The sequence below is a fragment of the Melospiza georgiana genome, chromosome 14 (assembly GCF_028018845.1).
Source record: "Melospiza georgiana isolate bMelGeo1 chromosome 14, bMelGeo1.pri, whole genome shotgun sequence".
Lineage (NCBI taxonomy): Eukaryota > Metazoa > Chordata > Aves > Passeriformes > Passerellidae > Melospiza > Melospiza georgiana.
Window position 1 is genome coordinate 20467643 of NC_080443.1, and position 27702 is coordinate 20495344.

General features: G+C 50.8%; 2 protein-coding genes across 2 annotated transcripts in view; one reads left to right on the top strand and one right to left on the bottom strand.

Moving 5' to 3' along the window:
* FANCA (FA complementation group A) overlaps positions 1-27702 on the bottom strand; it is a 319775-nt gene that overhangs the window by 206025 nt on the left and 86048 nt on the right. The gene's annotated exons all lie outside the window — the stretch shown is intronic.
* On the top strand, positions 1277-27103 carry SPG7 (SPG7 matrix AAA peptidase subunit, paraplegin). Its single transcript, XM_058034420.1, has 17 exons — positions 1277-1378; positions 1995-2097; positions 2563-2652; positions 6150-6400; positions 6978-7117; positions 8908-9010; positions 10496-10621; positions 10908-11070; positions 11728-11901; positions 15768-15892; positions 17035-17137; positions 18084-18194; positions 21812-21927; positions 23203-23359; positions 23923-24086; positions 24793-24870; positions 26439-27103. The coding sequence occupies exons 1-17, from the start codon at positions 1280-1282 to the stop codon at positions 26646-26648; spliced, it is 2313 nt and encodes a 770-aa protein (XP_057890403.1). The 5' UTR covers positions 1277-1279; the 3' UTR covers positions 26649-27103.

Consider the following 27702-nt stretch of genomic DNA (forward strand, 5'->3'; position numbering starts at 1 on the left):
GCCACAGCTGCTCTGTCCAGCTTTCCTGGTGCTCTGTCATCTGGTTGCCTTTGAAGCACAGTGTGAAAAAAGGGATAGAAATTGTGTCAACTCCAGCCCTGTGCTGTGTCTGTAAATAACCAGTACTCCCAGTTCAGCACAGCTTGGTCACATCCAGGCCTGGATCTTCCACCTGGGAGTCAGTGCAGCCTCCCTGGGCATTCCATGTGGGATCTGTGGGTGGAGGTGCCCCCAGCTGCCACATCCCCTCTGAACAGCCCTCATGTACTAACTGGCACCGAGCTGTGTGTGTGTGTAAATTGAACTGTTTGATCCAATCAGTGACACGAAGAGATTTGCAGGCGTGAGGGGACATTAATGTGCCAGGGATGGGGCAGCCACAGCTTCTCTGGGCAACCTGTAACAGGGCCTCACCACCCTCAAAGTAAACATCAATTTCTATGTATTTGTTCACTCCCTTTCCCTCAGAGCACAGTTCAGTCCCTCACTCCCATCGCAGACACCCAGGCTGTTTTCTACCAGAGCTCACTCCTACCTCGGGCTGTCAGAGGGGGAACCTTCCTCAGCAACAGCTGCACAGGGAGGGAGCTGCTCTCTTTCCTCGCTGCTGAAGCTAACACTGCAGAGGCTGTTCCTTCTTTTCCCAGGCATTACAATTACGTGGGATTAGGAGGGATAAAATCCCAGAGCCGGGCTGCTTGTGTGCTGACACCACCAGACTCCAGTATCAGGGCCCCCTCAGCGGTGGCTGCAGCCTCTGTGCTAACCTTGCAGGGACCCTCTCGCCCCTCCCAGCCGTTTGTTCTCCTGCCTAAATAACTTGGGTGCAGGCCAAGGCCAGGCCCTGGCCCTGCTGGAGAGGCCGGAGAAAGCCGGGGCCGGTGGAGAATCGTCTGTTCAGTGATACGTGAGCGGGCTGGCCCTAGTTTGAGGCTCGCCTGCAGCGCAGAGCCCGCCGGAGGAGCGGCGGGAGGGGCCGGGCCCTCAGGCCGTCCGCGGCCCCTCACACCGTGCCCCCCCCACCCCGTTACCGCGGGAACGGCGCGACCCTTCCCGGCAGCCCCCGCGCGCCGCCGCCACCATCTTAAGGCCTGGCAGCGCGGAGCGCGCCCCCGCTTCCAAGATGGCCGCCCGGCCCTCAGCGGGCGCTTCCGGCCCTGCCGCGGCCGCGGTTCTGGTAACGGCGGAGCCGCCGCGGCCCGGCCCGGGCTCGTCCCGCCGCCGCGGCCTCTGACGCCTCTGGGGAGCGGGAGTGGCGGACATGGCGCTGCTGCTGCGGATGGGGCTGCTCCGCGGCCGCTGCGCCTTCTGGCGGCCGCCCGCCGCCGCCTGGGCCCGGCCCCGCGGCTCTGCCCTCGGCGGGGTGCGCGGCCTGCAGGTAACGGGGCGGTGGCGGGGCCTCACCGGGCACCGGGGGAGGAGGAGAACGGGGGAGAGGGGCTGCTTGGGAGGGACCTGTGGTTGTGCCGTCCCGAAGGTCCGTCCTGTGAGCGCTGTTGGTGGTTGACTTGGGAAACAACGTGGAAATAATGGAATGATTTGTGTGAGAAGGGATTTTATTCTTACCCCCTGCCATGGGCCGGGACACCTTCCACTAGCCCAGGTTGCTCCAAGCCCTCTCCAGCCTGGCTTTGGACACTGCCAGGCTTTACGTTCTAAGAACTGCTTTCCAACACGCCTTTAGAACAAAAAAAAAAAAAAAAAAAAAAAAAAAAAAACAGACATAGAGAGGGAAAAGATGAACTATTAAATGTTTTGAAGATAGGTTGTCTATTTCTACTTGTGCTTTCTTTTCTCTGGGTTATAAACATTTCCTAAGTCAGGTGGGAGGTGCCCAGCCAGGGATCCCTTCCAGGGCTCCCAGCTGCTGTCCTGACACTCACCCACAGCATTTCCCTGCTCAGGAATCCGAGTCTCAGGGAGGCACACAAAGCTTCAGCAGCCACATTGCTGTTCCAATTGTTGTCTTGTTTTTTCTTTCTCTCCTTCCTCAGAGCCTCCTGGCACCAACACTTTCCCTACCACGTCAAAGTCTCGGCGGAGTCCTGACAAAACAACTCATAATCCGGGATCCAGTCAGACTTTGGAATCTCCTGGGTGAGTCCTGAGGAGCAGGAAGGGAAAAGGTCTGATTTCATAAGAGAATTGACCTTTCCTCGCCTTCCCCCTGCATTCCTGAAGGTGCAGCAAAGGTTCTGTTCCTGGATGTGGGAGCTGGGGGTGTTTGCAGGGATCCAGGGTTGTGTTTGGTGCCAGGAATGAACAGTGGCACGAGGAGCTCAGGGGATTGAAGAAGTACTGGCTTGTTAGACTTTGGTTTGTACCCTTTTTGGGCTTTTATTGGAGTATTCCCCAGTATGATTTAATTCCATTACCTGGCTTTCCTTGAATGAGCATTTCCAATCCCAAGTGTGAGGCTGTTCCTAACTGCCCTCACCAGTGTTAGCAATGGCTGTGCTTTGGGAATGGTGTCCATGGTTCAGTACTAAAGAAACTCCTCCAAATTATTTCCCTTCAAACAATGTGCCATCAAAACAATCTCTGACCTGTGCTTGCCTGCAGGTAGCACTGCCTGGTTTGCTACATCCAGCTCTCGAGGGAGTAGCCGGAAGAATGGAGGATTCAAGAAGAAGTCCCCACAGGAGGAGGATGGTATGTGTGTGCCAGAAATTCTGGGGTTTACTGAAACACAGGGAGCAAGATCTTCCTTCCTGCTTCCCTGTACAAACCTGGGGCTAGGGACAAGCTGGAAGGAGTATTTTGGTTTAGGTGATGGACTGGAAGATACAAGGCAGATTATAGAAATCCTGGAGTGGTTTGGCTTGGAAGGACCTTAAAGCCCATCCAGTTCCACCCTGCCATGGCAGGGACACCTTCCACTGTCCCAGGGTGCTCCCAGCCCTGTCCAACCTGGCCTTGGGCACTGCCAGGGATCCAAGGGCAGCCACAGCTGCTCTGGGCACCTGTGCCAGGGCCTGCCCACCCTGCCAGGAAGGAATTTCCCCTAATATCTAATCAGGGGATGAAAGATCATGAAAGTGACTCTTTGTGGGGCACTCTGCTTCCTGTGCAAATCTCCCCATTGCTGTTTGCCTTGGCATTGCCCCTTTGTGAAGGGGGACAGTAATATTACCTGGGGGTTTTGGGGAGGTTTTGTTGTACAGCATTTTGGCTTAATAAATTTGTATTAACTAAACCCAGTCATTTAAGCTGGATTTGGTTTTATTTGCTTTTATTTCACTTACCTTCAATATGGAGATACCCCTACTTCTGGTGAATCACAGAATTTAGATATAAATTCCTCAAAGAGCTCTTAGCAGTGTTACTAATTTTTCTTGGTTTTTCTTTTTTAAATCAGTCTTTTTAGATACTGTTTTTTTTTTCCATGTCTTACTCTCCTAAGCCCCAGGCATATAAAGAATCTTTTGAAAATGAGTTTTAACCTGTCAGTCACAGAGTGGCTTGGGTTGGAAGGACCCATAAAATCATCCGGCTCCCTGCCGTGCCTCCAGAACTTTGTACTGCAAGTTGGGAGGCACTTAATGTCATTGCAGACTGTAATATAACTTTGTCATTTATTTTCTAAACCTTTACCTGGGTATCATCAGATGGTGTGAGCACTTGGCTTTTGCTTTGTTGTGCTTAATAATTGAACTCTTTTGGAATTTTTGCTTTTGAAGTCAGAGGTCAGCTGCTGCTGACAGCCTGGCTGGTGTCACTGCAGTGTCCCTGTGGCAGGAGCAGTGGATTTTCCTTGATGCTAACGTGGATGAAGGGTTCAGTGGGGGCTGAGTGCAGCTCTCAGAGTCCTGGGAAGGATTGGGGTGTGGAATTGGTGTGTGAGGCCAGGGGATGGCTGGGCAGGCACCTGGCAGTGCTGTAGCTGTTCCCATCAGTACCCAGCAGCACGCTGTGCTCCCTGCCTCTCCTCCTGTGATTAATGGACAGCCTGGCTCTGGGAGGGGACTGCTGCCCCGTGTCTCCAGGGGAACACTTGTCTCTGCTGTAATTATTGCACAGAACTCTTCAAACTGTCACCGCAGCCCTTGCAAAGATTTTAATCAGAGAGTTCACATTTGGGGTTAATGGCAAATCATTGCTTGGTGGAGACTCAGGAGCTGGAAGTATTCCCACAGCTGCTGCTTGCGAGTGTCGCATCAGTCCCTGGGACTGGTTCCTGAGTGCTGTGGGGTGCTTGTGGTGCAGGGGAGATGTTGTGCTGCACAGACAGTCACGCCTCACCGCAGCTGAGAAATAGATGGGCTTTGTACTTGATTAAATGAGACTAGAGGAAAGCTTGCAGTTGCCTTGCAGCTTTCTAGAAATGGGGTTCTCTCCTGAAATTATTCAGCTGCAGGTTAAAGGTCCTAGAAAGATCTAATTCCTGGAAATGGGAGAAGTTGTGTCAGGACGTTTCATGGGCAGCTTTCCCCTGGGTGGTGTTTTTGTGATCACACCCCTGACTGTGTGTGTTTAGAGCAGGTTATGGGCCTCCACTTAGTCTGAAATGAAAAAGAGAGGAAAGTGCTCTAGCAGGAGCTGACTCTGACACCTCCAAGGAACTTGCACAACCACAGGTGGACTTTTCCTATCAGCATTCACTTTCCTTAAGTAGTTTCTTTTCTCTGTAAAATCTTTCTATTTAGAACCTGCTCAGCTTTCCAGGATGTTGTGCAGACTTAACTCTTATAATATATTTTAGTTTTCCCTAATAAGACCGTAGTGGATGTCATCCTGCAGCCTTGGGATGAATTCCTGAGTGCTAACAAAGCTGGATGCAGCAGATAACACTTGGTGAGGGGATGGCAGGAGAGAACAAAGCGGATGGGCTGGACACGGAGCCTGAGCTTGTCACGGCCCTCTGAAATGATGACTTCTCTGCCAAGCTGCATTGTTTCTATTTAGGAACAAGCCTTTCCTGTTCAGAGTGGAGCAGGGCTGGGAAGCAGTGAAAAATGAGGCTGTGCCTCTGAAGGACAGAGGACTTTTTTTAGCAGCTGCCTGGGTCATATGTTTGTCCCTGGGTTTTGTTGCAGCGTGCGTAGGGCCTAATTGGTGACCGGTGATAAATGCTGGTGTCAGGACATTTGTTATGAATTTGCAAATAAATCAAATCTGAGCTGCAGCACCGGTGCATTAGAGCCCAGTGGCACAGAATGAATTTATTTCTGGGTGTGGAAGGGTATTTATGTGTGCTATGGTGCTACTGCTGTTAAATTGTATATCAAGAGCAAGTGTTAAATTATATATTGGGAACACTCACATGTGACTGAAAAGAGGAGGAGATATTTGTTGTCATTTGAATAACTCAAACACTGGCCAGCAGCTGACATTGAACTGTGCTGTGACAGCCCTTTACAGCCCACAGAATTGTAAATTTGCCTGTGTGATGCAGAAAAAATAAGTGTTGTGAGACTATAAAAAATATTTGATGGCAAATGTTCGAAGTAAAACATCCCTTTCCAATGTGTCATTGCCTTAGTGTGGCTGTAGTACAATAAAAGTGTGGGAAAGCACATCCAGCATAGGAATCCCCCTTGGATACAGATCCTTAATGTGGGCAAGTTATCAAACCCTCTGAAACATGAGGTGAGTTGTATGGGAGAAAATCCAGGGAATTTGGTTAAGGCAGATGGATTTGCAGTGTATTTGTGTTCTGTGCTATCTCCCACTCTCTGCAAATGCAGGTATTTACTGAGGTGGTGGAAGCATTGCTGGAATTGTGGTGCAGGTGCCAGGAGATCAGAGCTCACCTGGAAACAATAATGTGCTGTGGGATTTACCAGGGACACTGGGATTACTCCCAATATTTTCCACTGTGGAGCCATGTTGTATATGAAGTGATTTGTAGTCATTCTGCAGTTTGATTTTTAGCAACAAGGATCCTGTGGCTTTATTTGACTGTCTCGATGGGGCCAGGCAAGAGAGTGTCTCATTTTAGCCTAGAGTGATATTTGGTGGGATTTTAGTGGGTTTGGTGCACTAGGACCATGGGAGCCCAGTCCTTCAGGGGAAACCAAACATGCAGCACAAAATCCCCCTCAAAAGTACCATTGTGTTAATCTTTGCCATTTAATTATCCCTCTGAGTCAGAGAACTCCACAATTACACACTAATCCTTTTTCCTCTGGTATCTTTTTTTCCTAAAGAGGAGGAGAAACGCAGGAGGAGGGAAAACCAGATGCACCTGGAGCGTCTGCGGGCGCTGCTGATCCTCACCTTCGTGGTGCTGATGCTTCGCTTCATGATCGGCGAGAACAGGGAGGGGACCAACATCTCCTGGAACTACTTTGTCAATGAGATGCTGGCCAAGGGGGAGGTGCAGAGGATCGAGGTGGTGCCTGAGAGTGACATCGTGGAGATTTATCTGCACCCAGGTGGAACTCCCCATGGCCAAGTTGTGAGTGACTCCCTACAGCTGGGAATGAGCTTAGATAATACTGCTGAAGGGGACTGAATTAGTGGTCAGTGAAACTCCAGCTGCTAAACTTGCTTTAGTTCTTTTCTTTCTTGTATTTGGAGTTCAGGGGGCTTCAAGCAACTGGAAACTAAGACTTCCAGTTTGAATGGTAAAAATAATTAATAATGGCCTGGGGGAAAAAAATCTAGTGTATCTCTAAAATGCTGGAGAAACTGAGTTTTCCTCTACCAGCTCAGTCTGATATGGGAGAAGGTATCCAGGAGATTGTAAACTCTTATGACTGGATTTTGTTTCAAAAATTTTCTGCTGTTTGGGTTTCAGGCATGAGCGTTCTGTCAAACTCCATCAGCCTTTTTTCCTAAGACCAGAGGCTTCCTAAAGTCACTCAGAGCCCTGGTGTCAGTCATCTGCTCCCGTATTCATTGATGCAGGATCAAAGGGTGTGGCATGAGGCTAATTTTTTCCTGACCTGTCCATGCTGTGCCCCTGTGCTCCTTGCAGATATTGATATGTAATAAATAACATTTCCCTGCTGCTGTGGCTTGCCTGTCCCCAGAACGTGACCCTGCTCTACACCATGCGTGTGGCAAACATCGACAAATTCGAAGAGAAGCTCAGAGCTGTGGAGGATGAGCTGAATATTGATGAGAAAGACAGAATCCCCATTTCCTACAAACACCCTGGCTTTTATGGAAAGTATGATATAAATTTGTTCTTACTGTTGCTCTTGTATTGGTGACAGCATCCTTTGCTTGGAAAAAAGTGACTTTTGGCTAAATGTTATCTAAATACAGGACAGAAAAGTGAGCTTGGATTTGGAGCATTGAATGAATGTTTCTGGAAGATAAGGTGCTTTAGATGTACATTAATGTTTGAAAAGTGAGGGTCTTAAGAATTCTGTAATTGCAACATGCAACAGGCCAAAATGTTTCAGGTCAGGGTCACTGAGTTCTTGTTCAGCTGAGCACTTTTTGTTCTCATAATCAACTATCCAAGTGCAGAGTGTGATAGAAATCTTGGCAATAAATGATGTTACAGCCTGGGCTGTGGAGAAGGCTGGGGATGCACTAAGCCTTCCTTCCTCATTATAATGCTTTGATTTTCCCACTGGAGATGGCCAGTGTGTGTAATTCCTCCTCCCAGACACCTTGTAAAAATGTGAAATTTGTGTCTGAATGGATACCTGGGCTGGATTTTGTCCTCTCATCACCATTTGGATGTTTTTAACATGTAGTTGAATATATGAAGATAAGCTTTTTTAACTAATCCTGCAGTATGAGACCTTCAGTTCAAATTCAGAACTTGCCAATTTTTCAGACTTACGTGTAGCAGGAAGAGAGGACTGAACAGACAATCAGCCCCCAACGCAAGCTGTTTCCCCTGCTCCTCAAAAGAGATTTTAAACCATTTTTTAAGAGCTGTGATGGGCTGTTAAGTCTCTCAGAAGACCTGATGAATGTCTGCAGGATTTGGTCTCAGTCTGGAGCTGGAGCCTGTGAGGTGCAGAGCCTTTGCAGGGCTCAGCTCGCTCCATGCTGTGGGCGCTCGGGGTGTTTCAGAATTAATCCTGTTTGCAGAGCAGACAAACTGAAGGTGACTTTCAGGTTTCAGTGTTGCCATTGCATCTCTCACTGAGCAGAAACAAATGCAGCAGGGTATAGAACTCCTGCTGGTCCCTTGCTTCAGTAAATCATCCCTCTGTGAGAGGTGGAACACACGTTCCTGGTGTAAAGATAAGCACAAAAGTGTGGCGAGGCCGGATGGTTCCTCAGGCATGTGGAGCAGAACAGGGGCCCACCAATCTGAGCCTGTCATCTGGCATAGGATCATTTTTCCTGCTCTTAGGAGCATCTTTTGTTTAGAGCTCACGGGGTATTTGTCCTCAGCATGTTTGTCCTGTAACTGTGTTAGACCTGGGGTGTCATGGCAGCTCCCCATCTCCCTTCTAATGAAATGAGTGTTCCAAAGGATTCAGAAAACTGACAGTGTTGGTGCTGGAGCACTTTTTTTCTGGCATAAAGGACTCCTGAGTAGGATCAAGCAGTCTCTTAATGGGAGACCCACAGAGTGATTTCTGCCAGGATTAGGAGGGTTGCAGTCCCTATTGTTAGCAGAGCCTGTCCTCTGCAGTGAGCTCCCTTTGGAGGCACTGCCAGCCCCAGTGGATTCTGCTCCGCGTGTGATCTGAGTGCCTGGAAGTCCTGCTTGTTTTAGAAGCAGAAATGCCTCTGAAGTAGATGGTGAGGTCGAATTTCCTCCACAGCTGTAGGCAATGTTTGCCAGTGTCCTCTGCTTAACTTTTTAGGTTATGTAATGGTTGGGGTTAGGGGTTTTATATATCTGTATAACAACCTGTGAAAGTTCCATGTTCTTAATCACGTCTGCTAGTTTGCACTGTACCCTAAATGTCCTTTAAAAGTAATGTCAGGTCATATTGACCAGGTGAAGCTGAAGGCTTCAGTTTGTTGTTGTCTTTGTCCTTTCAGTGATGTCCTTTCCCTGATAGTGACCCTGGTGGCCGTGTCCATGCTGTGGAGCATCTTCCGCCTCTTCAGGGTGGCGAGCAGGGCCGGGGGCTTCAACGCCTTTGTGAGTAGCCTGGCTTTGAGCACGCTTTGCAGCCTGTGGGGAGTCTTGGCTTCTACTGGGTTATCTCCTCCCCTTCTCCCAGCAAAGTCAGTGTAGGATGAGGATGAACTGGTGCCAAGGACTCACCAGCCTTGCCACACCTTGCAGCCTGTGCTGATCATCTCCCTGGCTGGTACCTTAACTGGCCTTAGCCGAGGTCCCTTCCCTTCCCAATGGCAGGAAGGGCTGAGCTCAGGGAATTTCAGTCCAGTTTGCTGTTTTCAAAGCTTGCTAATGAGCTGCAGCTGCAGATGGTGTTTTTCACTGGGCCCTGCCAACATGCCTCCCATACAGCCAGAAGTAGGAATTGCTGCTTTCTGCAAAATGAGTTCTCAATTTATAAAATATGTTCAGATTCTGGAGTTCATTATGTGTTGGCCTGTTCTGCTCCTGCCGCATGCCTCGCTTGCAACACCAGGCAAACCTCCTCCTCCCCTCTCCCACCCTGGCCTGGATCAGCTGATGGAGCTGTAGGAATCAGCCTGGGGTGCTCTGTCCCTGACCGCAGGGATTGGGATGAAAACACAGCAAATTCAGTCCCTTGTTGGATTTCCCACTCAGTCTCCTCCGCAGTTCTCTTTTGGCTTTGAGATTCTCTTTGAACAAAAGGATGCAGCTGCTCAGAGAAAAGGAATATTTTAAAGAAGTGTTGAGTAATGAGGCCTTGAGGACTAGATTGTGTCCTTGCTTAAGTGGGGACAGCCAGGCCCTGAGTTTAACTCTTCCTTTGGATGTTTCTGAGGCCTCAGAAGCCATAAACTTTCTTCTGAAAGAAAAAAACCTCCTCAGTAGCTGCTTTGAGTAGAACATACTGAGCAGTTATGAGTGGGATGTTTAACTGAATTCTTGTTTTGACTCTCGTTGTGGCTTCACATGCAGCAGGAGATGGAAACGTGGTGGCTGTTCAGTTTAAGAACCTGTAGTTTTGGCCTGGGGTGTTTCCAGAAGAAACCAGCAGCAACATCAAAGACTGTGCAAAGTGTCTGTGCTTTCATAAGTATTGGCAATTATTTACCACTGACAGTTATTTGCCATCAACACATATTCCTTGGAACTATGACTGTCCCAGTGTATTAAGGATCAGAGCATTTAGAAATCAGGGAGGAGATCCCAAATCAGGTTTTGGACATCTGCATGTTTTTAATAAACATTCCTGCTTGGTCTACATGGAGTTTGAACTGGATTGTTTTGGGACTATGACTGCAAGTTTATTCTGTCTCTTCCCAACATGTGGATAAATAAGGTTTGAGTCAGCCATCCATCTGGGAACTTTCTCCAGAGCAGAAATCCGTTAAACACCAGTGCTTTGGTGAGGACTTTAGTGGTGTTTGGTAGGGACATCTTGGCTGTCTTCCTGGGCTGGGCTGGCTCCCAAAATGTAGCAAACAGCCTTTCCAGGCTGTTGCCTTGTTCACAGTTGTTTGGTCCTTGTTCTGCCTTCCCCAGAACCAGCTGAAGATGGCTCGTTTCACCATTGTGGATGGGAAATCTGGGAAAGGGATTGGCTTCAAGGATGTAGCAGGAATGCATGAGGCAAAAATGGAAGTCAAGGAATTTGTGGACTATTTAAAGGTATGTAAAAATAGAACAAAACAAATGTTTGCTGCCCTCCTTCTGGGATAGAGGGGTGACCTGGGGTGGGGATGCTCTCCTCTTCATCCTTCATGGTTCTAGGCAGCCTCTGTTGAAACAAGCTCTGTATCTCCAGTTCCACAATGGGAGTGCAGATGGAGCTGCCCCTGTTGGCAGCTCAGTGTTGCCCAGGCTGAGAACATTCTGGAGAAGCTCTGGGAAGCCCCAGTGTGGTGCAGATGCTGGTGTGAGCTGTGGCTCTGACCCAGCTGTGCTGTCCTTGCAGAATCCTGATCGCTACCTCCAGCTCGGGGCCAAGGTGCCCAAGGGTGCCTTGTTGCTGGGCCCACCAGGCTGTGGGAAGACTTTGCTGGCCAAGGCCGTGGCTACAGAGGCCCAGGTGCCGTTTTTGGCCATGGCAGGCTCCGAGTTCGTGGAGGTGATTGGAGGTGAGGTGCTCTCTTTGTCTGTTGTGGAGGTGGGGGGAGCTGGCTGGGCTTCCTGCAAAGGACAGGGCTTGGCATGGGGAGGATGAGTTGGATACTTAGGCTGAAGATATAAAAGGCTTTCAGTGATGCAGTTCCTTAATTATGTAGTATCTGAAGTGCATTTCTGGTTGCTGCTTTCTGACAGAGTGCAGCTGTGGTCCTTCACCTGCAAGCATCCTCTCTGGCTTCCCTGTACCTATTATTAAAGCCCTTGACTGAGGCTTCCTTCCTTGTATGGAAATGCAGATGGGGAAAGTAGGGCCTCTCTGTGCCTTGGGATTTCCATCCTTCTCCTTTTCTTCCTTCCTCACAGATCTCTTGAGAGCCAGTGAGGGTCAGTATGCAGGAAAATGTTGACTATTTCTGCTCTGAGCCGTGGGAGGAGCAGGAGGCCATGTTGGGAGCTGGGAGCAAAGCTCCTCTTGCAGCAGCTGTAGGAGTCCCTGCAGGTTTAGGAGCCCATTTAACCCAGCCCCAGGATGCACTGAGCCTGAGGACCAAACACGAGTTCTGGGAGGGTTTGTCTGGTCTCAGGTGTCTCACTGAGGGCCAGCAGTGCTGCTCTCCAGCTTTGCTGCCAGCTTTGGCTGTCAGGCTCACTGTGTTCCCTCCCTGCAGGCCTGGGCGCCGCCCGTGTGCGCAGCCTGTTCCGCGAGGCGCAGGCTCGCGCTCCCTGCATCGTCTACATCGACGAGATCGACGCCGTGGGCAAGAAGCGCTCCACCAACGTCTCTGGCTTTGCCAACGCTGAGGAGGAGCAGACCTTAAACCAGCTGCTGGTGGAGATGGATGGTCAGTGTTTCTCCCTGCCCTTCTCTCCTCAGAGGTCCAGCTGTTGGCTGTTCATCTTTGCCCTGCTTGAACTTGCCTGGCCTCTGTGGTGTTGTCTTGCTGAGGTCTGAACCAGTCTGAGCCCATGTGCCCCATCACTAGTCCCTAAATCCAGTAAAATTTAACCCCCTGAGTTTCAGTCTGGCTGGCCATTACATGTTGTTGGATACTTGTTGTATCCAGTCTGAGGCAGATAGTGGTTTAAAGCCTGTCAGAGTTTAGAGTTCAGCTGTCCTAAAGGGACAGGAGTGAAGTAATATATCAATTCTCCTGTCCACTGCCATATGTATGTGTTGTCTGCCTTGACCACAGGATCTCTGAGATGAGAGAGATAGGCTTTGCAAACAAGTCCTGGTTTGAGGCCACACTTGGGTTTGGTTTCTGGCTGTTGTGCACCTGGAATTGGCCCTTTGCTCACACACCTTCACACAAAGAATGCTCCTTTGGCAGTCCTTAGTGCTGTCTCTGTCCACCCCTGCAGCCTTGACCCAACTTGCAATATTTCTGTTACTAAATCTTACTATTGCAGGGTGAGGAATAGCCAACTATCTGCCCATGAGGAAGAGTTTGTTTCAGTTTTCCCTTCACTGTAACTGTGACTCATAGCTTGACTGTCATGTTGTCTCATCACACTCTTCATATGAAAAGCTAGAAGCCATCACGCACCAAAAACATCCCCAGACCCAGGTTCCAGCTGCTGGCTCTGTACTGAGTGTTTCCAGTGAATAGATGATCCTGACAGGAGAGGCCAGTGCTAACACAGCCCAGCAGTCCTGGCTTGGGTGGGTCCTTTTCTCCCCTAACAGTTTTAGGGTGAGCTGGCCTCTGAATGAAATGGAAGCCTGCATGTCTATTCAGGACTGTGTAGTCAGTACATTCCACATCTCTAGCCTAAAAATGAAAATGTCTGATTTCCATCAGTCTGTAAAAATTAGGTGTGGTTTCCAGAGTGTTTTCCTGGTGAGTCTCAATGCAGAAATAAGGGTTCAGCTCAACTGGAAAGTGAGTTTAGAAGGTAAATATTATCCTCAGTGTGTACTTTATAGTCCCTTGTTTGCAGTGTGCTGCTGGTTTATTTTTAAATCTATATTATCTCATTCTTTATTCGTGTCTCACACAGATCATGTACAGAGTCCTTCATTTTGCTCAGTGCTTTATCAAACACACACTAAAAAAAACAGTGCAAGGAGTTGAGAGTGTCAAACAGGAGACAGCTGGCAAGGATGTCAGCCTGGTGCTGGGAACATGGGATCAGCAGGGATCCTGGCACGTGTCACTGGTGTGTTACCTAACGGAGTGTGTCACCTAAAACAACACTGATGTGCCACGTGCAGCACAGCAAAACAGTTCCCAGGTTGATGGAGAATGACCTGTTTAGGAGGGGAGCAGTTCTGCCCCAGGAGTAGTGAGTGTTTGTAAGGAAGCCTTGAGTTGAAGGTTGAGAGCTCTGGTTGAGCTTAAACTGAGGGCTGAAGGCAAGTCAATACCATGGACCCGAGATGGGTGTTAATTGGAGAAATAAAATGCACAAAAGCAGATCAGTGAGTCACCACTGATTGTTGGATTTCTGTGATCGGATGAGATTTCGTGGAGGGAAGGGAAAGCCAGGAAAGGAGGATCAGAGCTCTGCAGGGAGCTGAGTGCCCCATGAGCTGCATGGGGTGAGTGCAGGCTGGGCTCAGTCACGTTTTGGAGAAATCAGAGGATGTTCCCTGAGCAGCCCCGGGTTCCTTCCCTCTGTCAGTTTGCTGTGAGCTGGGGAAGCACGGGCCGTGGTGGGAGAAGGGGAGGGGCTGGGGAGCCTCTCACAAAGGCTGTTTGTGTGCGCAGGGAGTGAGTGACGCACGGAGCCGGCTCTGCCGGAGCAGGTGCTGCTTTCAGCACTGAATCTTCCTCTCAAACCGCAGACAAGCGGAAGAGGAATGTGACCCAAATCTCTCCTCTGTTCTGCATGCTCTGAGAGGAGCTCTGGCACTCCTGGCCTGAGCTGCGGGTTTGTGAATGGAAATGCAGCGTGGCTTTTGGTAGCAGCTCTTCACCTGGAACCTCAGACGAGTCCTGAGCAGTGCCATGTGCAGTGCTGAGGCTTCCTTCAGGAAGGGGCCCCATTTCAGTGCCACTGCTCCCAGGAGATGTCCAGAGACTTTTGGAGGGTGACACAGTATAACCCTGCAGGTGAGATGCCCATCAAGCAGTGTGCTGCTCAGTGGGAACAGGGCAACTTGAGTAGACTGTTTTTCCCTTCCCTTTCCTTTCTGGAGTGGTTCCTTTGTGAGCCTTGCAGGAACTCTTTTCTTCAGGCTGCATTTTCAGAGCTGTCTCTCATTTGTTGCTGTGATGAGGTGTTGTTTTTGTAGCCTGTTCCTTTGGCTGATCTTTGCCTGTGACATGCCAGGTGGTGTTGCATTAAGCAAGTGGGGCAGAAGCTGATGTGAGGAGGATGCTCTCAGTTCTTCTGGTTTTTTTATTTGTTCTAATAGTCAGACCTATTTTAAGAGTGTCTTCCCAGCTGCAAGGCAGATAATGCACTGTGCCATCTAATCCTGCCATTCCTGGAGTGCCTGCCAGTGTCTGCTTGTTTATCCCACTCCAGAGTTCAGTGTGATACACGCCTGAAAGATGCTGGGCTTCATCCTCTTGGGCAGCTTATTTAGGCAGGAGCCTGCAGAGAGGGAGCACCAGGTCTGCTGCAGCACAGGCTGGCACAGCCAGTCCCCTGCCTCACCTGGAACCTTGATCTGTGCTGAGCTCTTGCACGCTGACACATTTGGCAGCTCTTCTGCTGGAGCTGAGAGCTGAAACCGGCCCAGCTTACGTGCACGGAGCCGCCTCTCCACAGCGTGGGACTTGGCACAGGGAAGCACATGGGACTGTGGTGTCCTTTCCCTGGGAAGGCTGCTGTGTGCCAGGGCTGGGGAATGTGCTGGAAGCAGGTGACTCATGCCCAGGGGCCTGCAGGCACCTGGGGGATTGCAATAAATAACCGTGTGGGGCAGTGATTCCATGGGAGCTCTGGCTCCTCACCCAGGCAGCACAAAGTCTGCTCCTCTTTCCCCTCCTGCAGCTGCCAGTGCCCTGCCTTCCCTTCTCCAGAAACCCTGTCTGTCTTTGATGCCTCTGTTGAGGCTGCTCCTACTGGCTTGGCCAAATTCTGTGCTGGTAATCAGTGCAAAGCTCTTGGGTTGTGTTTTGTGTCTGGTGTGGGTTCTGCACAGTGCCTGTAAGAGGTGAGGAGGCAAAGAGCAACTCGTGCTGTAACATGGCCCTTGTTGGGTGGCAAAGCTGTCCTCTCTCAGAGCAGCTCAGAGGAAAGCCTGTCCCTCCCCTGGTGATCTGTCTGTGACTGAAGGCTGAAATAAATAAAAATTGAAAGGGCTTTCCATGGAAATTTGTGGAAAAGGCTGTTTCAGCTAGGAAATGCTGCTTGTACAGTCTGGAGCTAAAGGCTCAGAAATTGACTTATCCTGGGGGTGAGAAGGCATCTGTGAACTCATCAAAACAGAGATTCTGGGTTCTAGCTGGAGCAATTTCCAAGTGTGGCAATAGGAAGGAGAAACTGAAGTCTTAAGCCAAGACTTAAATAAATGAAAAGGGGATTTCAGAGTATCCATGATAACCAAGGACTGGCCTGGGTCACCTGGGAGGTTCCTTCCTGACTTTGCTCCAAGCTGCAGGGGACACTCAGCCTCAGCAGCCCAAAGGGTGCTGTGCACACCCTCTGGCTTTGTGTAAAGCTGTGTACTCCATCCCCTGCCTCCAGCCCCCTGTGTGCCTGCAGTGCAGTGTGAGGTGGGGCAAACCTCCCACCCTGGTCCTGTTTTTGGCAGGAATGGGGACCACGGACCACGTCATAGTGCTGGCATCCACCAACCGTGCTGATGTCCTGGACAACGCCCTGATGAGACCTGGGAGGCTGGACAGGCACATCTTCATTGATCTCCCCACACTGCAGGTAGGTTCCACCAGCTGCCTTTCCTTCCTGTGACTGGGATGTCCCAGCCCCTGCTGGTCTCACTGGGCTGGCAAGGCTGAGCTTGGAGGAGGTGGAGGTGTGGAGCCTCTGTGCTCTGAATGAAGGATTTGTGGTGCTAGTGCAGTGGCCTGCTCCTCTGCAGTGACAGCTCACTGGTCTGGAGGTCTCTGCTCTGGTAGACCCTTGGCAGTGAATTCTTCTGTGAGGTTCCTTTTGCCATGCAGATGCAGAGTTATGTTTGTGTCTTCTCTTCAGGAAATTGGGAAGCACCTAATTGGCAATTGGCTGGTGTGAGAGCTTAAATTGTCATGTGCCTTGAGCACTGTTTGTTCTGTAGGTTTATTGCCCTCCCTATCCTTGTGAGGCTCCTCATTTTCCTTTAGGCAGCCTGTTAAGTGACTTTCTCCTTCTGAATGCTTTTTAAATCCATTTACAAGAGTCTTCCATGTCTGCTGTGTTGACATTTGTAGCAGAGTTCTGGGAATAGGCTCAGCTGCAGTGAGGATCTGTGTGCTGTGCCAGCACAGGCTCTTCCTCTCCCATCTGTGCTTCACTGTCCTCCGCAGAGTTTTCAGTGAAAATACCTTAAATGCCTGATAGAATCTGGCCCCGGAAGCATGAACTGTGCAGCTGCCCTGAAGGAGGAAGGGGAAAAACCCTGGCAACTGAGCCCATTGTTTGAGTCAGGATCTCCTGGACCAGCTGAATGAGTCACTGGTGGCTGCTCGCCAGCAGCATCTCACCCCCACCTCCATCTGGGAAATGGGTGCAGGCTGAGGAGCTGCTGGATGGGCTCTGCAGTTTGTGCTTTGTGCGGGTCGAGGCAGTCAGAAGCTCCTTCCTGAGAGGGCTTGTGTGGTGGGGGAGAAGTGAAGAGAGATCAGAGTGACAGTGAGGAGGGGAGAGTGGCCCTGAGAGAGAAAGCTGTGACTCAGGGGGAGCCTCGTGCATCTGTTGGGAATGTGAGAGCTGGGTGTTTATCGGGGCTGCCGGAGCTCTGCAAGGAGAGCCCTGCCCTCTGCCGGCGCTGTCGCCGTCCCCTCTGCCGGCAGTGCCGCCACCCTGCTCCCTGCCGTGACACAGGGCCCCGTTGTGACCCCTGGCCTGGGTGTTCTTTACAGGAGAGGAAGGAGATCTTTGAGCACCACCTGAAGGGCCTGAAGCTGATCCAGGATGGCAGTTTCTACTCGCAGCACCTGGCAGAGCTGACCCCAGGATTCAGTGGTATGATGTGTCCTTGGCTGCTCCTGCTCCACTCCCTGGGTGCTGGGGGTCTAACAGGGAGTTTTGGTCAAAAAGGGCTTTTTTCTCCATTTCTGTGGAAAAGAGAAAAAATTGTGGGAAGCTGACCAGCTCCCTGGTGAGCTCTGATGAGCAGTAATTCATGACTTTTCTCAATCTTCTGAAATATGCAGGACTAGCAGGGTGGGGAGGTATTGAAAACGCTCTTTTTCAATGCCCAGGTGCCTAACTCCTAAGGGAAGGAACCAGTCATGCTCCTCTCAAAGCTGTTGAGGAGGTGCTGCACTTCAGAGGACAGATTGTTAAATTGATTTATGTTACCAGGAAAGTGATGGAAGGAACAAGTAGGAATTATTTTGCTGATCAGAGTAGAAATTGGACAGCTCTGCCTGGCTCCTGCATCGAGCCTGCTTCCAGGGTGGGTCCCTGGGAGCTTGAAACAGTGCTGAGCAAGGGGCTCCAGAGTTCCTGTTTATGTGGAGTTCCTGGAATGTCCTTTTGGGTTTCCCCTCTCCCAGGCCCCAGCACGCTGCCTCTCCGTGTCTGCTCTCAGCACCCCCCACCACCATCACCACCCACACAAACTGGGAACAGATGTTCCCTCTCTGCTCTCCGAGGCCGAGCAGAGCAGCAGCCTGTGCCAGCCCACTGCCCACAGCAGCCCTGGCCCTGGGAGCCAGCCTTGGCCCCAGCCTGCTCCTGCATTGCTGAGCTCTGTGTGGTGTCAGTGTTCCCTGCCAAAGCAGTTGTATTATTCAAATCCAACATCAACACCACGGGCTGGGGCTGCTCTCTGTTCCCAAGGAACAAAGAGCACAGCCTGTTTGGCTTCCTTAGGTCCTTCTCCGCATTTGTTTGTGCCCGTTCCTCCTCTGAGTCCCGTGTCCCGTTCAGAGCCAGTGTAACTCTTGTGAACTCGTGTCTGCAGGAGCTGACATAGCAAACATCTGCAATGAAGCTGCTCTCCACGCTGCCAGGGAGGGCCACAAGTCCATTGACACCTCCAACTTCGAGTACGCCGTGGAGAGAGTCATTGCAGGTGAGAGCTGCAGCCATTCCATGGAGTTATGGACTGCTTTGGGTTGGGAGGGACCCTACAGCCCATCCAGTGCCACCCCTGCCATGGCAGGGACACTTTGCACTGTCCCAGCCTGCCCTTGGGCACTGCCAGGGATCCAGGGGCTGCTCTGTGCACCTGTGCCCGTGGGTTACATCCCAGAAAGACAGGTGGGTCCAGAGTGTGCTCTGGCCTGAAGGTCTCCAATGACAGTCACAGAAAGTTCTCTGAAAAGACCCAAAATGGCTCCATCTTCCTGAATCTGGAGGAGTCTGAACCCATAGCTCAGGGAAAATCGCCACTGGCAAAATAATAAAGAGGAAAATTCTAATCCATGTCAATTTTTCAGTTTAGAAGGTTGGGGGGGTTGTGGGTTGTGGTTTGTTGTTTTGGTTTTTTTTTTAGCAAGAAGAGTGACAATATCTCTGAATTTTTCTTGCTGCTCTGGACACCTGCTACATAAATATCAATAGCAAATAGTCTCTGCATCCTCACCAGCAAGAAACTAGAGATTTTTCTTTCTGCCCTCCAAGCCCAGGCTTTGATGAATTGGCAGAATAAACTGCAAGACAGTGGAGCACTGTTCTCCCTCTGAGAACATCCTGTGGCCTTTCCCTGCTGCTTGTGCCACTGCCAGGAGAGGAGCCTCTGGAGATTTCCCTGTGTATTGCAGGGAGGGGAAAAGAGTTCCCAGGACTATAGACTTCACCTGAGGGACTTGGAGCTGGTGGGTTTTGGGCTGAGCTGCCCTGGAGCCAAGCTGTGGCTCTCATAATCAGACACTGAACTGCTTCCAGGCTCCATTCCCAGCAGGAGCCTGGGCACACAGACTGGCACTCTGCCTTTAGAGTGGAACGTGTGGAACAGGATGTTTGTGCTGGGTCAGTTATTTCCTGATCCTGGAATTAGGGCCTGAGTGTTTGCTTTATCAGAAAATGCTCAGAGAAGTCCTCATTTTAAGCAAGATGTTTGAGGAAATTCCTCACAGCTTCACCTGTTGCAGAAAAACAAAACAATTGGAGTGCTTTGGTTAAAAACACAAATCCCAAATTGTACCCAGGAACTCCCAAGAGTGGACAGGGAGGCAGCTGTAGTTGTAGCACAGAAATTCTCATCAGCTGCAGCAAAGATCACAGAATCCTGGACTGCTTTGGCTGGAAATGAACTTCAAAGTCTATATTCCATCCCCTGCCACGGGCAGGGACACCTTCCACTATCCCAGGTTGCCCCAAGCCCCATCCAGCTTAGCCTTGGGCACTTCCAGGGATGGAGCAGCCACAGCTGCTCTGGGCAGCTCCTGCCAGGGCCTCCCCACCCTCACAGGGAAGATTTTTTTTTCCTGATATTCCAGCTAAACCTCTTTTTCAGTTTGAAGCCATCCCCCCTTGTCCTGGCACCACATGCTCTTGTAAAGATGTGTTCTACTTTCCCATCTGCAGGAGCACAAGCACCAGACTTGTGGAGACTCACTTGCCTTTTCTCTCTGAGCCTTGCCTTAGTTCCCCATACTGGGAAAAGAAAGCAAAAAGCAGGGAAGGCTGTGGGGGCTGGCAGCAGAAGGGATCTCTGGGATCCATGTGCTGGGGCATGGCAGGACATGAGCTCTGGCAGTCAAAGCTGCCTGGCCTCACTCAGGCTCTGGTGTGTGTAGGAAGCCACGGAGTCTTTTTGTTGCTTAATCAGATTCTCTCATATTAGCAGGACTGGCTATTTTTTGTAGACAGATTCTAAAAGACCCCAAACAACCCCCCAGGACCCTGTATTAAATGTACCCTTTCCATGTCATAGGAATGCTTCTGGGTTTCACAATCCAGAGGGCATTTCAGTTCCTATAAAAGCTTTTCTTGAAAGAAAGAAGATATTACTGTGCTTTCCATTAGGAGCTTCTGGTTTTAATAAGAGTGGGGTGGAATCAAAAGGGAGCTCTGCAAGTCCAGAGGCCCTGTCAGCCTTAAAGCTTTGTGTTGCTGTAAGGGAGGAGCAAGAACTTTTCTCTGTGGTAGTTCCCATTGTGTTTTTAGTTTGGGAACAGAAAGCAGTCAGTCAGGTCTCCTGGGAGTGAGGGTAGAAACCTGCTGAGCACACAGAGGCTTTTAGGGCTTGGCTTCAGAAAATGGAGCCTGTTTTATTGGTGGGGTTTGTGTGAGGCCAGCAGAGATGCACCAGAGTTGTTTCCTGGCTGGCTTGTGTCATGAATGTGATAACTACAGGCTTTCAGGGCACTTCCATGCCTGGAGATTATGGAGGAAAAGAAATAATCTTGGTGGGCACGCTGTGTGCTGTTGTGAAGGGCACAGTCCCTCCCTCAGTGGGCTGGCAGGGATTTTTTAAGTGTCTCTGTGTATGTATGTGTGTGTATATATATATATATATATATACATATATTTATATTAATAGATGCATCTTTCTGTGGAAATAGCCATACAGGGCCATGCTCACACTCTGCTGGGGGCAGGGTAAGGCTCTGACTGATGAAATCAAGGCAGTTGCAATTAATCTGCTGTTCCATCGTGCCTGGCGGGGCACAGCAGTTTCCAGGGTCCCTGAGCAGTAATTTTACCAGATCTGCCACACTAATTTTGTTGTTTCCTTGTTTAATAAAACCCTTGACTTGGTTTAAAAGTTCATGTTAATAGAATGTTGTTTTCCAAGGCATGAAGCAAGCTTGGTGCAATATTGGTTCTGACTGGCTGCTCTCCGCTCTGCTGCCCTGGGCTCTGTGTGGGGACTCTGGCCTGCAAATCCTGGGACATTTTTGCATCCAACATTCTGATCTGTAATTAGTGCCTGACACACTGTGTGTTCTGTACTTATTCTTCCTATGTGCTAGAAGTTTTACTTCCATTCTTTTTTTTTTTTATCCTTTTTGAGCTTGCTGTGCCAAGTTGGAAAATAGATACTTTGGAAAATCACCTTCCTGGAGGAAGGGTTAAGTGTGAGTTATGGCTTCATTTGCTGGGTCTCAGGAGCCTGGGAATAAGCTCATATGGAGCATGCCATGTGTAATCAGAGACATTTCCAGGCTCTGGAGAAGGATTTCTGTATCTGCTCCTGGACTTTAGCTGATTTGAATGCTCTTAATGCACAATTTTTTCAACTGGGACCTCATATATATGATTCAACATATCTCTTCTCTCTTGTTCTGCCTAAGGGACTGAAAACAGCAAAATGAGTGTGAGACTCTAGCTAGTCTCATTTTGGGTTTTGTTGTTTGTGATTTTTTGTGTTGTTTTCAGATTTTTTCTGCACAAAAAAAAAAGTAAGCTGCCTTTTTACAGATCCAACTGTGGGAACAAGGTTCTTGAGCTGTGATCAAATCAAATGTCAAAGTATTTGTCTAATGATTAAATCTGTTGTAAGGAGAAGTGGGAAAAGTTTCTGCCAGGGTTTTCAAGCAATCCCAGGCATGGATTGCTTTCCCTCTCAGGGCGAGGGAGCACCTTTTCCAAACATTTTAGCCAAGGGGGTTTTGCTGCCTCCTCCTCCCCAGAGTCAGCACAAACAGTTCAGCCACGGGCTGTGCCCTGGGCTGGACCAGGTTATGCCCCACTGGTTGCACCTGTTGATAACTTATCAAACCCTGGTGTGTGTTCCCACAGGCACTGCCAAAAGAAGTAAGATCTTGTCACCAGAAGAGAGGAAGGTGGTGGCATTCCATGAGTCCGGGCATGCCCTGGTTGGGTGGCTGCTGGAGCACACCGAGGCTGTCATGAAGGTACCTCCACCTCCAGGGAGGGCAGTCCCAGGGCTTCCCTGTCCAAGATTGGTACTTGTGTGCAGCTCTGCTCAGCTCTGTGAGCCTGGGGCTGTGCTGCTGCAGAAAAGTAAACGGCAAATACACAATCACAGAATCGTGTTCCTTGGAAAGGACTTCTGAGGGCATTGAGTCCAACTGCTTAGCACTGCCAGCCCACCACTAAACTAGGAGAGGTTCAGGCTGGATATTAGGAATAAATTCTTTACTGAAAGGTTGGTTAAGCATTGGAGCAGGTTCTCCAGGGAGGTGGTGGAGTCACTGTCCCTGGAAATGTTCAAAAACAAGTGGACGTGGCACTTCACAGTGTGGTTCAGTGGGCTGGTGGGATTTGGTTGAAGGTTGGGCTCGATGGTCATGGAGGACGTTTCCAGCCTTAATGATTCTGTGATTATATAAACCATGTCCCTAATTTATGCTGTAGAGAAATCCATTATTAGGCTCCATTGATGACAGTGCTGCTGCAAAGCTGATTAACAGCTATAGGAGAAGCCTTGCAATTAAAAATTACAAGCGACTGAGTCTCCTGGTGCTGCTGCTCAGTCATGCACTTCCAGGCTGCCCCTTGTGCGCACACATCCAAATGTGATCCCTTTCCCAGCACGTTGCAGGCAGTGAGGCCCCTGCAGGAGCCTGATACTGATGGAGAGATGTGTTTTCCAGGCTGGGAGGTTGTCTGCCCGAAGCCCTTCTCTGCAGGGAAAAGCCTCTTTGGCACCCTGGGATGTCATCTGTGCTCATCTCCAAAAGCAGGGACACTGGGGAGGTGGGGAGTGAAATGACAGGGGTGACAGCTCCTTGGCCAGTTACCAGCAGCACATTCACTCTGAATGACCCATTGTGTAAGCAGAACTGGTGTTAATTACTCTCATTTAGTGGGTGGGGAAAATGGCTGTTATTTTTCTGAAGTCTCCTGTCTTTCTGCAGGTAGTCTCAGGGGTTCTGGAGCAGAATCAGCGAACTCTGTGTGGCCTATACACTCCAAAGTAACTCCTAAATTTCAGGATTTCTGTGACTTGCTGTTAAGGATGATTTCCTGAGCAGGAAGTGTGTTTGTGTGTGAAGGCAGAGGAACGAGGACACGCTGCTGTCCTTGCCCATGTCTCTGCAGGCCAGCCTGTCCGTGGCTGTGGACAAACCTCACTGGGAATGCAGAGGCCTCTTGCTGCCCTCCCTGTGGTGCTGCAGGGAGAGCTGTGCAGGTCTGTGAGCTGAGGGAGCTGCTCTGTGTCGCAGGTGTCCATTGCCCCTCGCACCAACGCGGCTCTGGGCTTCGCGCAGATCCTGCCCCGCGAGCAGTACCTGTTCACCAAGGAGCAGCTGCTGGAGAGGATGTGCATGGCCCTGGGGGGCAGAGTGGCTGAGGCCATCACCTTTAACAGGGTCACCACAGGTGAGGAGCCAGAGCCTGGCATGGGCAGGTGGAGGTCCAAGGGGATCTGAGCAAGGGATGGAGGTTTCCTGTGCTGGCAAGAAGAAATGTCACACTTGAAAGCATGGAGGTCTTAGGGCTGGTTTTCACTGTCTTGTCTCAGATTTGTCCCAAAGCTTAAAGCCACATTTACAGCTACTGGTGAAGCTCTTGAGAAGACCTAGAACTTTCTTTGCTGTTTCCAACTGGTTAAATCGAAATAGGATCACAGAACGGTTTGGGTTGGAAGGGACCTTAATGTCCATCTCATTTCACCCCTTGCCGTGGGTAGAGACACCTCCCACTAGACCAGGTTGCCCTGTGGGCAGTGGCAGGTCTGGAGTCAGGTGGGCTGGCCACAGAAGGGTCACTCTGTCGCTCCTGGGACCTGCAGGAAGGTCCCTCAGTGGGTTGAGTGTTCACCCCCATGGCTGCAGTGGGTCCTCTGCTCTCTCCCCTGGTAGGACATGTGTTTGTGCAGAATGTGCTCTCCCTGCGCTGAGCTGAGAGTTGGCCAGCAGTGTGTGTGTCTCTTTCCTGCCCAGGAGCACAGGATGACCTGAAGAAGGTGACCAAGATAGCCTATGCCATGGTGAAGCAGTATGGGATGGTGCCCAGCATCGGGCAGATCTCCTTCCCAGACCCCGAGAGTGCCCCTGGCATCGGCCGGCACCCCTTCAGCCAGGGCCTGCTGCAGATGATGGACCACGTAAGGCCACCCTGGGCTAAGGGTTCCTTTTTGTCCTTTGCTTTCTGCACTTCTCTGAAAAATGGCAAGTGGTTTGCACCCAAACAATTGGCATTTTGCTGTTGGCCAGTGAGTGAGCAGTGACCTGTTCCATGTGTCAGGGCTGTGCAGTGGGGCAGCAGAACAGGCAGAATCCCACCTGGCTGTGAGTTCAGCCCAGCAGCCTGTGCTGTGCAGGCCTGGGATGGCAAGAAACCTGTGTCTTAAGGTCACAGTGTAGATGTGTGCACTTCCTAGACCAGATCTAACCAATGGTTAGATGGTCAAACTGACTGCAAATCAGCCTGTTTTGACAGGAAATTTGGCTTTGTTGCTGAAAAAACACATTGCTTTAGTTCAAAAGCCAAAAAGCTGGAAACAAATAACCTCTATTTCAGAAGCACCATGGCTGTGCTTCCTTGGGATTTGTGCTGAGCTGCACCTTTAGCTCCTGAACAGCCTTAATCTGCATTTCCCATTGAGCTGTGCTAGGGCAGGACTTCACTGTCCCTCATCACCAGCACTCCTTGGGCCTTTTCCCAGCCAGTTTATCCATAGTTTCTGTGCATGGGAAGCACATTCTGCCTGGCTCAGTTTGCAGATTCCATCCCTCAGCGCTCTCCTTGTTTAGCCACACATTGTGTTTGTTGCCACCTACACCCCACCTCCCTCTTGTTGTTTCTCCCAGGAAGCCAAAACCCTGGTGGCTCAGGCTTACAGGCGCACAGAAAAGCTCTTGCTGGAGAACCGGGACAAGCTGCAAACCGTGAGCTGAATTGTGTGGGGGTTTGTTGGGTGGTTTGGGTGTTTTTAACTGGTGGTTTTGCTGCTTGCTGTGCTCTGTAGCTCAGCTGTTGCAGTGTTGTCTCTCTCCTAGAAAGTCTTGTGGTGGGAGTGTTGGGAACGAGTGACTGTTTACTGTGTATCCCCCAGATTGAGAGCAGGCACGGGAGGAATGTGTGTGCCTTTCCCAGCAGTGAGTAGTCTGCCTCCTCACACCAGCTGGTGTTTGCAGGGTAGATAGAGGAGGAGGAGTGCTCTGTGGAAATGATCAAAGCTGGAATTTGTGTCCTTCACCTGCACTTCTCTGCTTGCCTCTTGGCAGTGCAATTTTCTGGAGAGCTGACAGTGGCTGTTTTTGGGAAGCCAAGCCAGTAATCAGGTGGACAGTGTCTGGCTTTGGTGCAGGAAAATAGTGCCTTGGCTGATGGGGGCTGGTTCCTGCTTTCTGGTGACTCCAGGCAGTTTTCACCTCCTTCATGACTGATACACCAAAGAATCCTTGTTGCAGAGACAGAGCTTTGCCTCCTCCCCTTTGTGTCCTGAGAGTCCCAAACCAGTCACACACCGTGGCACATCCCCACCTGTGCCAGGAGCTCTGTGCCCAGTGCTGAGCCAAGCTTGAGCCACAGCACCCTCTGCATCTCCTTGACTTCCCTTCAGAATTCCAGTCCGTGACTTCCAAAATGACCAGGGGTCAACTGAATGTTCCCTATTTTGCAAATCAAGCAATTCTTTTCCTTAAATCCTCTTTTTAAACAAACAAGAACAACAACAACAACCCCTTCAGCTACTCAGTGCCAGGCCTCCAGTGGTAAGGAGGGAGCTGGGACACGCTGCTGTCCCCGGGACAGTGCCCTGGCAGCTCTGGAGCAGGGATCCTCAGGGGTGTCTCTGCAGGCTCCTCTGTCCTGCTGCTGCCATGTAACAGCAGCCAGATGTTTGCTAGAGGCTCAGCACAGAAAAACTTTAAAGTGCAGCCAAAGTATCTCCAGAGTCAGTGTTTCGGTTGCCAGGCCAGCGTGTCACATCTCCTCAGCAGGATGGAGCAGTTCCACTCTGGACAGCCACCTGCTGCTCCAGAGGGGTGGTGCTGCTGCCAGAGGGGCCAGAGAATTCCACTCTTCTGCAGAGGAACTCGTGCTGACCTCCAGCCCCTGCCTGCAGGAACAGGCAGCTCTTTGTTAGCTCTGTGTGTGCAGGGAGGGCTCTGGCTCTGCCAGAGATCTCCCTGCTGCTGCTTTGGCTCTTGGGCAGGGCCACAGGTGCAGTGACAGTGGCAGGAGGGACACTTCTCTCATTGTTCCCGGAGCTCTCATTGCAAATCATTCCCAGGAGCTTGCTTTGTGTTCCTGGCCAAAGGTGCCCTTGGGAACGGTGCTGGAGCCTGGAGGATTTGGGGTCACCCCATCTGTGGGGGCACAGCCAGCTCTGCTCCTGGGGGCTGCAGGTGCTGGGGCTGAGTTGAGCTGACAGTTCAGACCAGCTCAGAGAGGCAGGTCTCTGCTCTCTCTGGGGGCTCCATCCCTCATTTTGCCTCCCTCCCCTTTGCAGCTGTCCAATGCCCTCCTGGAGAAGGAGGTGATCAACTACGACGACATCGAGGCGCTGATCGGGCCCCCGCCCCACGGGCCCAAGAAGATGATTGCTCCTCAGAGCTGGCTGCAGGCTGAGAGGGACAAGCAGGACACCAGGGAGGAGGAGGCACCTCCCCAGCCCCCGAGCCACGAGGAGGAGGAGGAGCCACGCCTGAGACCCGTGTGAACCCCCTCCATGTGGAATGGGGGCTTCTTTTGGACACAGAGCCTCTGCCTCCTCAGCTCCAGAGTCAAGGTGCTGAGCAGGGAATTGCTGTGCTGCTGCTGCTGCCACCCCAGGTTTAGGGATGGCTGTGTGAGCTCTTGGAGCTTTATCCTGCAGGAAGGAGAACTCCTCAGGATTTCAGAGCTGATTCCTAGCAGGGTGGTGGTGATTAGGAGTTGGGTAAGTCTGATCTGCTGTGGAAGTTTCTTGTACACAGGAGCAGGGAACATATTCCAATGGGTGGAAAGTCCCATGTAAGCCACTGCTGGCTGTGCTCTGTGCCATGGCAGGAGGGCAGGGCTGTGCCCTCAGCATGGGGACACCCCTGTGGGGCTGAGCTGGGTGCTGCAGCTCTTGTGTAACCTTTGAACACAACACACAAACAGCCCTGGCTGGAATAAACTGCCCACAACGTGCTGCTGTGTGTGTACAATGTGTCAGGCTCCGGGGGTGTTTGGCACACATGAAGCTCATTAGAGCTGTGGAGTGGTACAGGACAAGAGCCTCCTTCTCCCTAGTCAATAATTTATGTCCAGCTTTTACAGCAAGTTTTTCCCAAGCAGAAGTTGAGGCAAAAAGAGCTGAGCAGTGGGACATAGAAACCAACTGTGCAGAGGGTAACTGAGCACACATGGGAAGATGTTCTGAGCTGCAGAGGTGCTCTTGGAAGTCCAGCAAAAGCAGGTGTGTTTGCTGGGAATCCTCAGGAAAAGCTCTTTGATCCTCGTGGCTGTTGCAAAACACGCCCTGCTGACAGGGTTGTCTGGTGTTCATCAGGGGAAGCATTAAAGTGGTTGTTGCTGCCTGGAGTGCCCTGGCTGGCTGCATTTTTAGGCAGGATTATTGTCTGGAGTTACTCCATCAGGACTGTCTGTGACCTGAGAGACCCCAGCCCCAGCCTGGGCTGTGACAGCTCCCAGCCCTGGGGCCTTTGCCTCAGTCCCAGCTCCTGTCCCGGGTCAGGCTGGAGCTGGGAGCCTCCTGCTCCCTGAGAATGTGAACATGTTCTGCACTG

Excerpts from the sequence above, each read along its gene's own strand:
- SPG7 (XM_058034420.1), top strand. The coding sequence starts at position 1,280 with ATGGGGCTGCTCCGCGGCCGCTGCGCCTTCTGGCGGCCGCCCGCCGCC. Across the intron at positions 2,098-2,562 it reads CAGACTTTGGAATCTCCTGG|GTAGCACTGCCTGGTTTGCT; the intron begins GTGAGTCCTGAG and ends GCTTGCCTGCAG. Across the intron at positions 9,011-10,495 it reads CCGGGGGCTTCAACGCCTTT|AACCAGCTGAAGATGGCTCG; the intron begins GTGAGTAGCCTG and ends TGCCTTCCCCAG.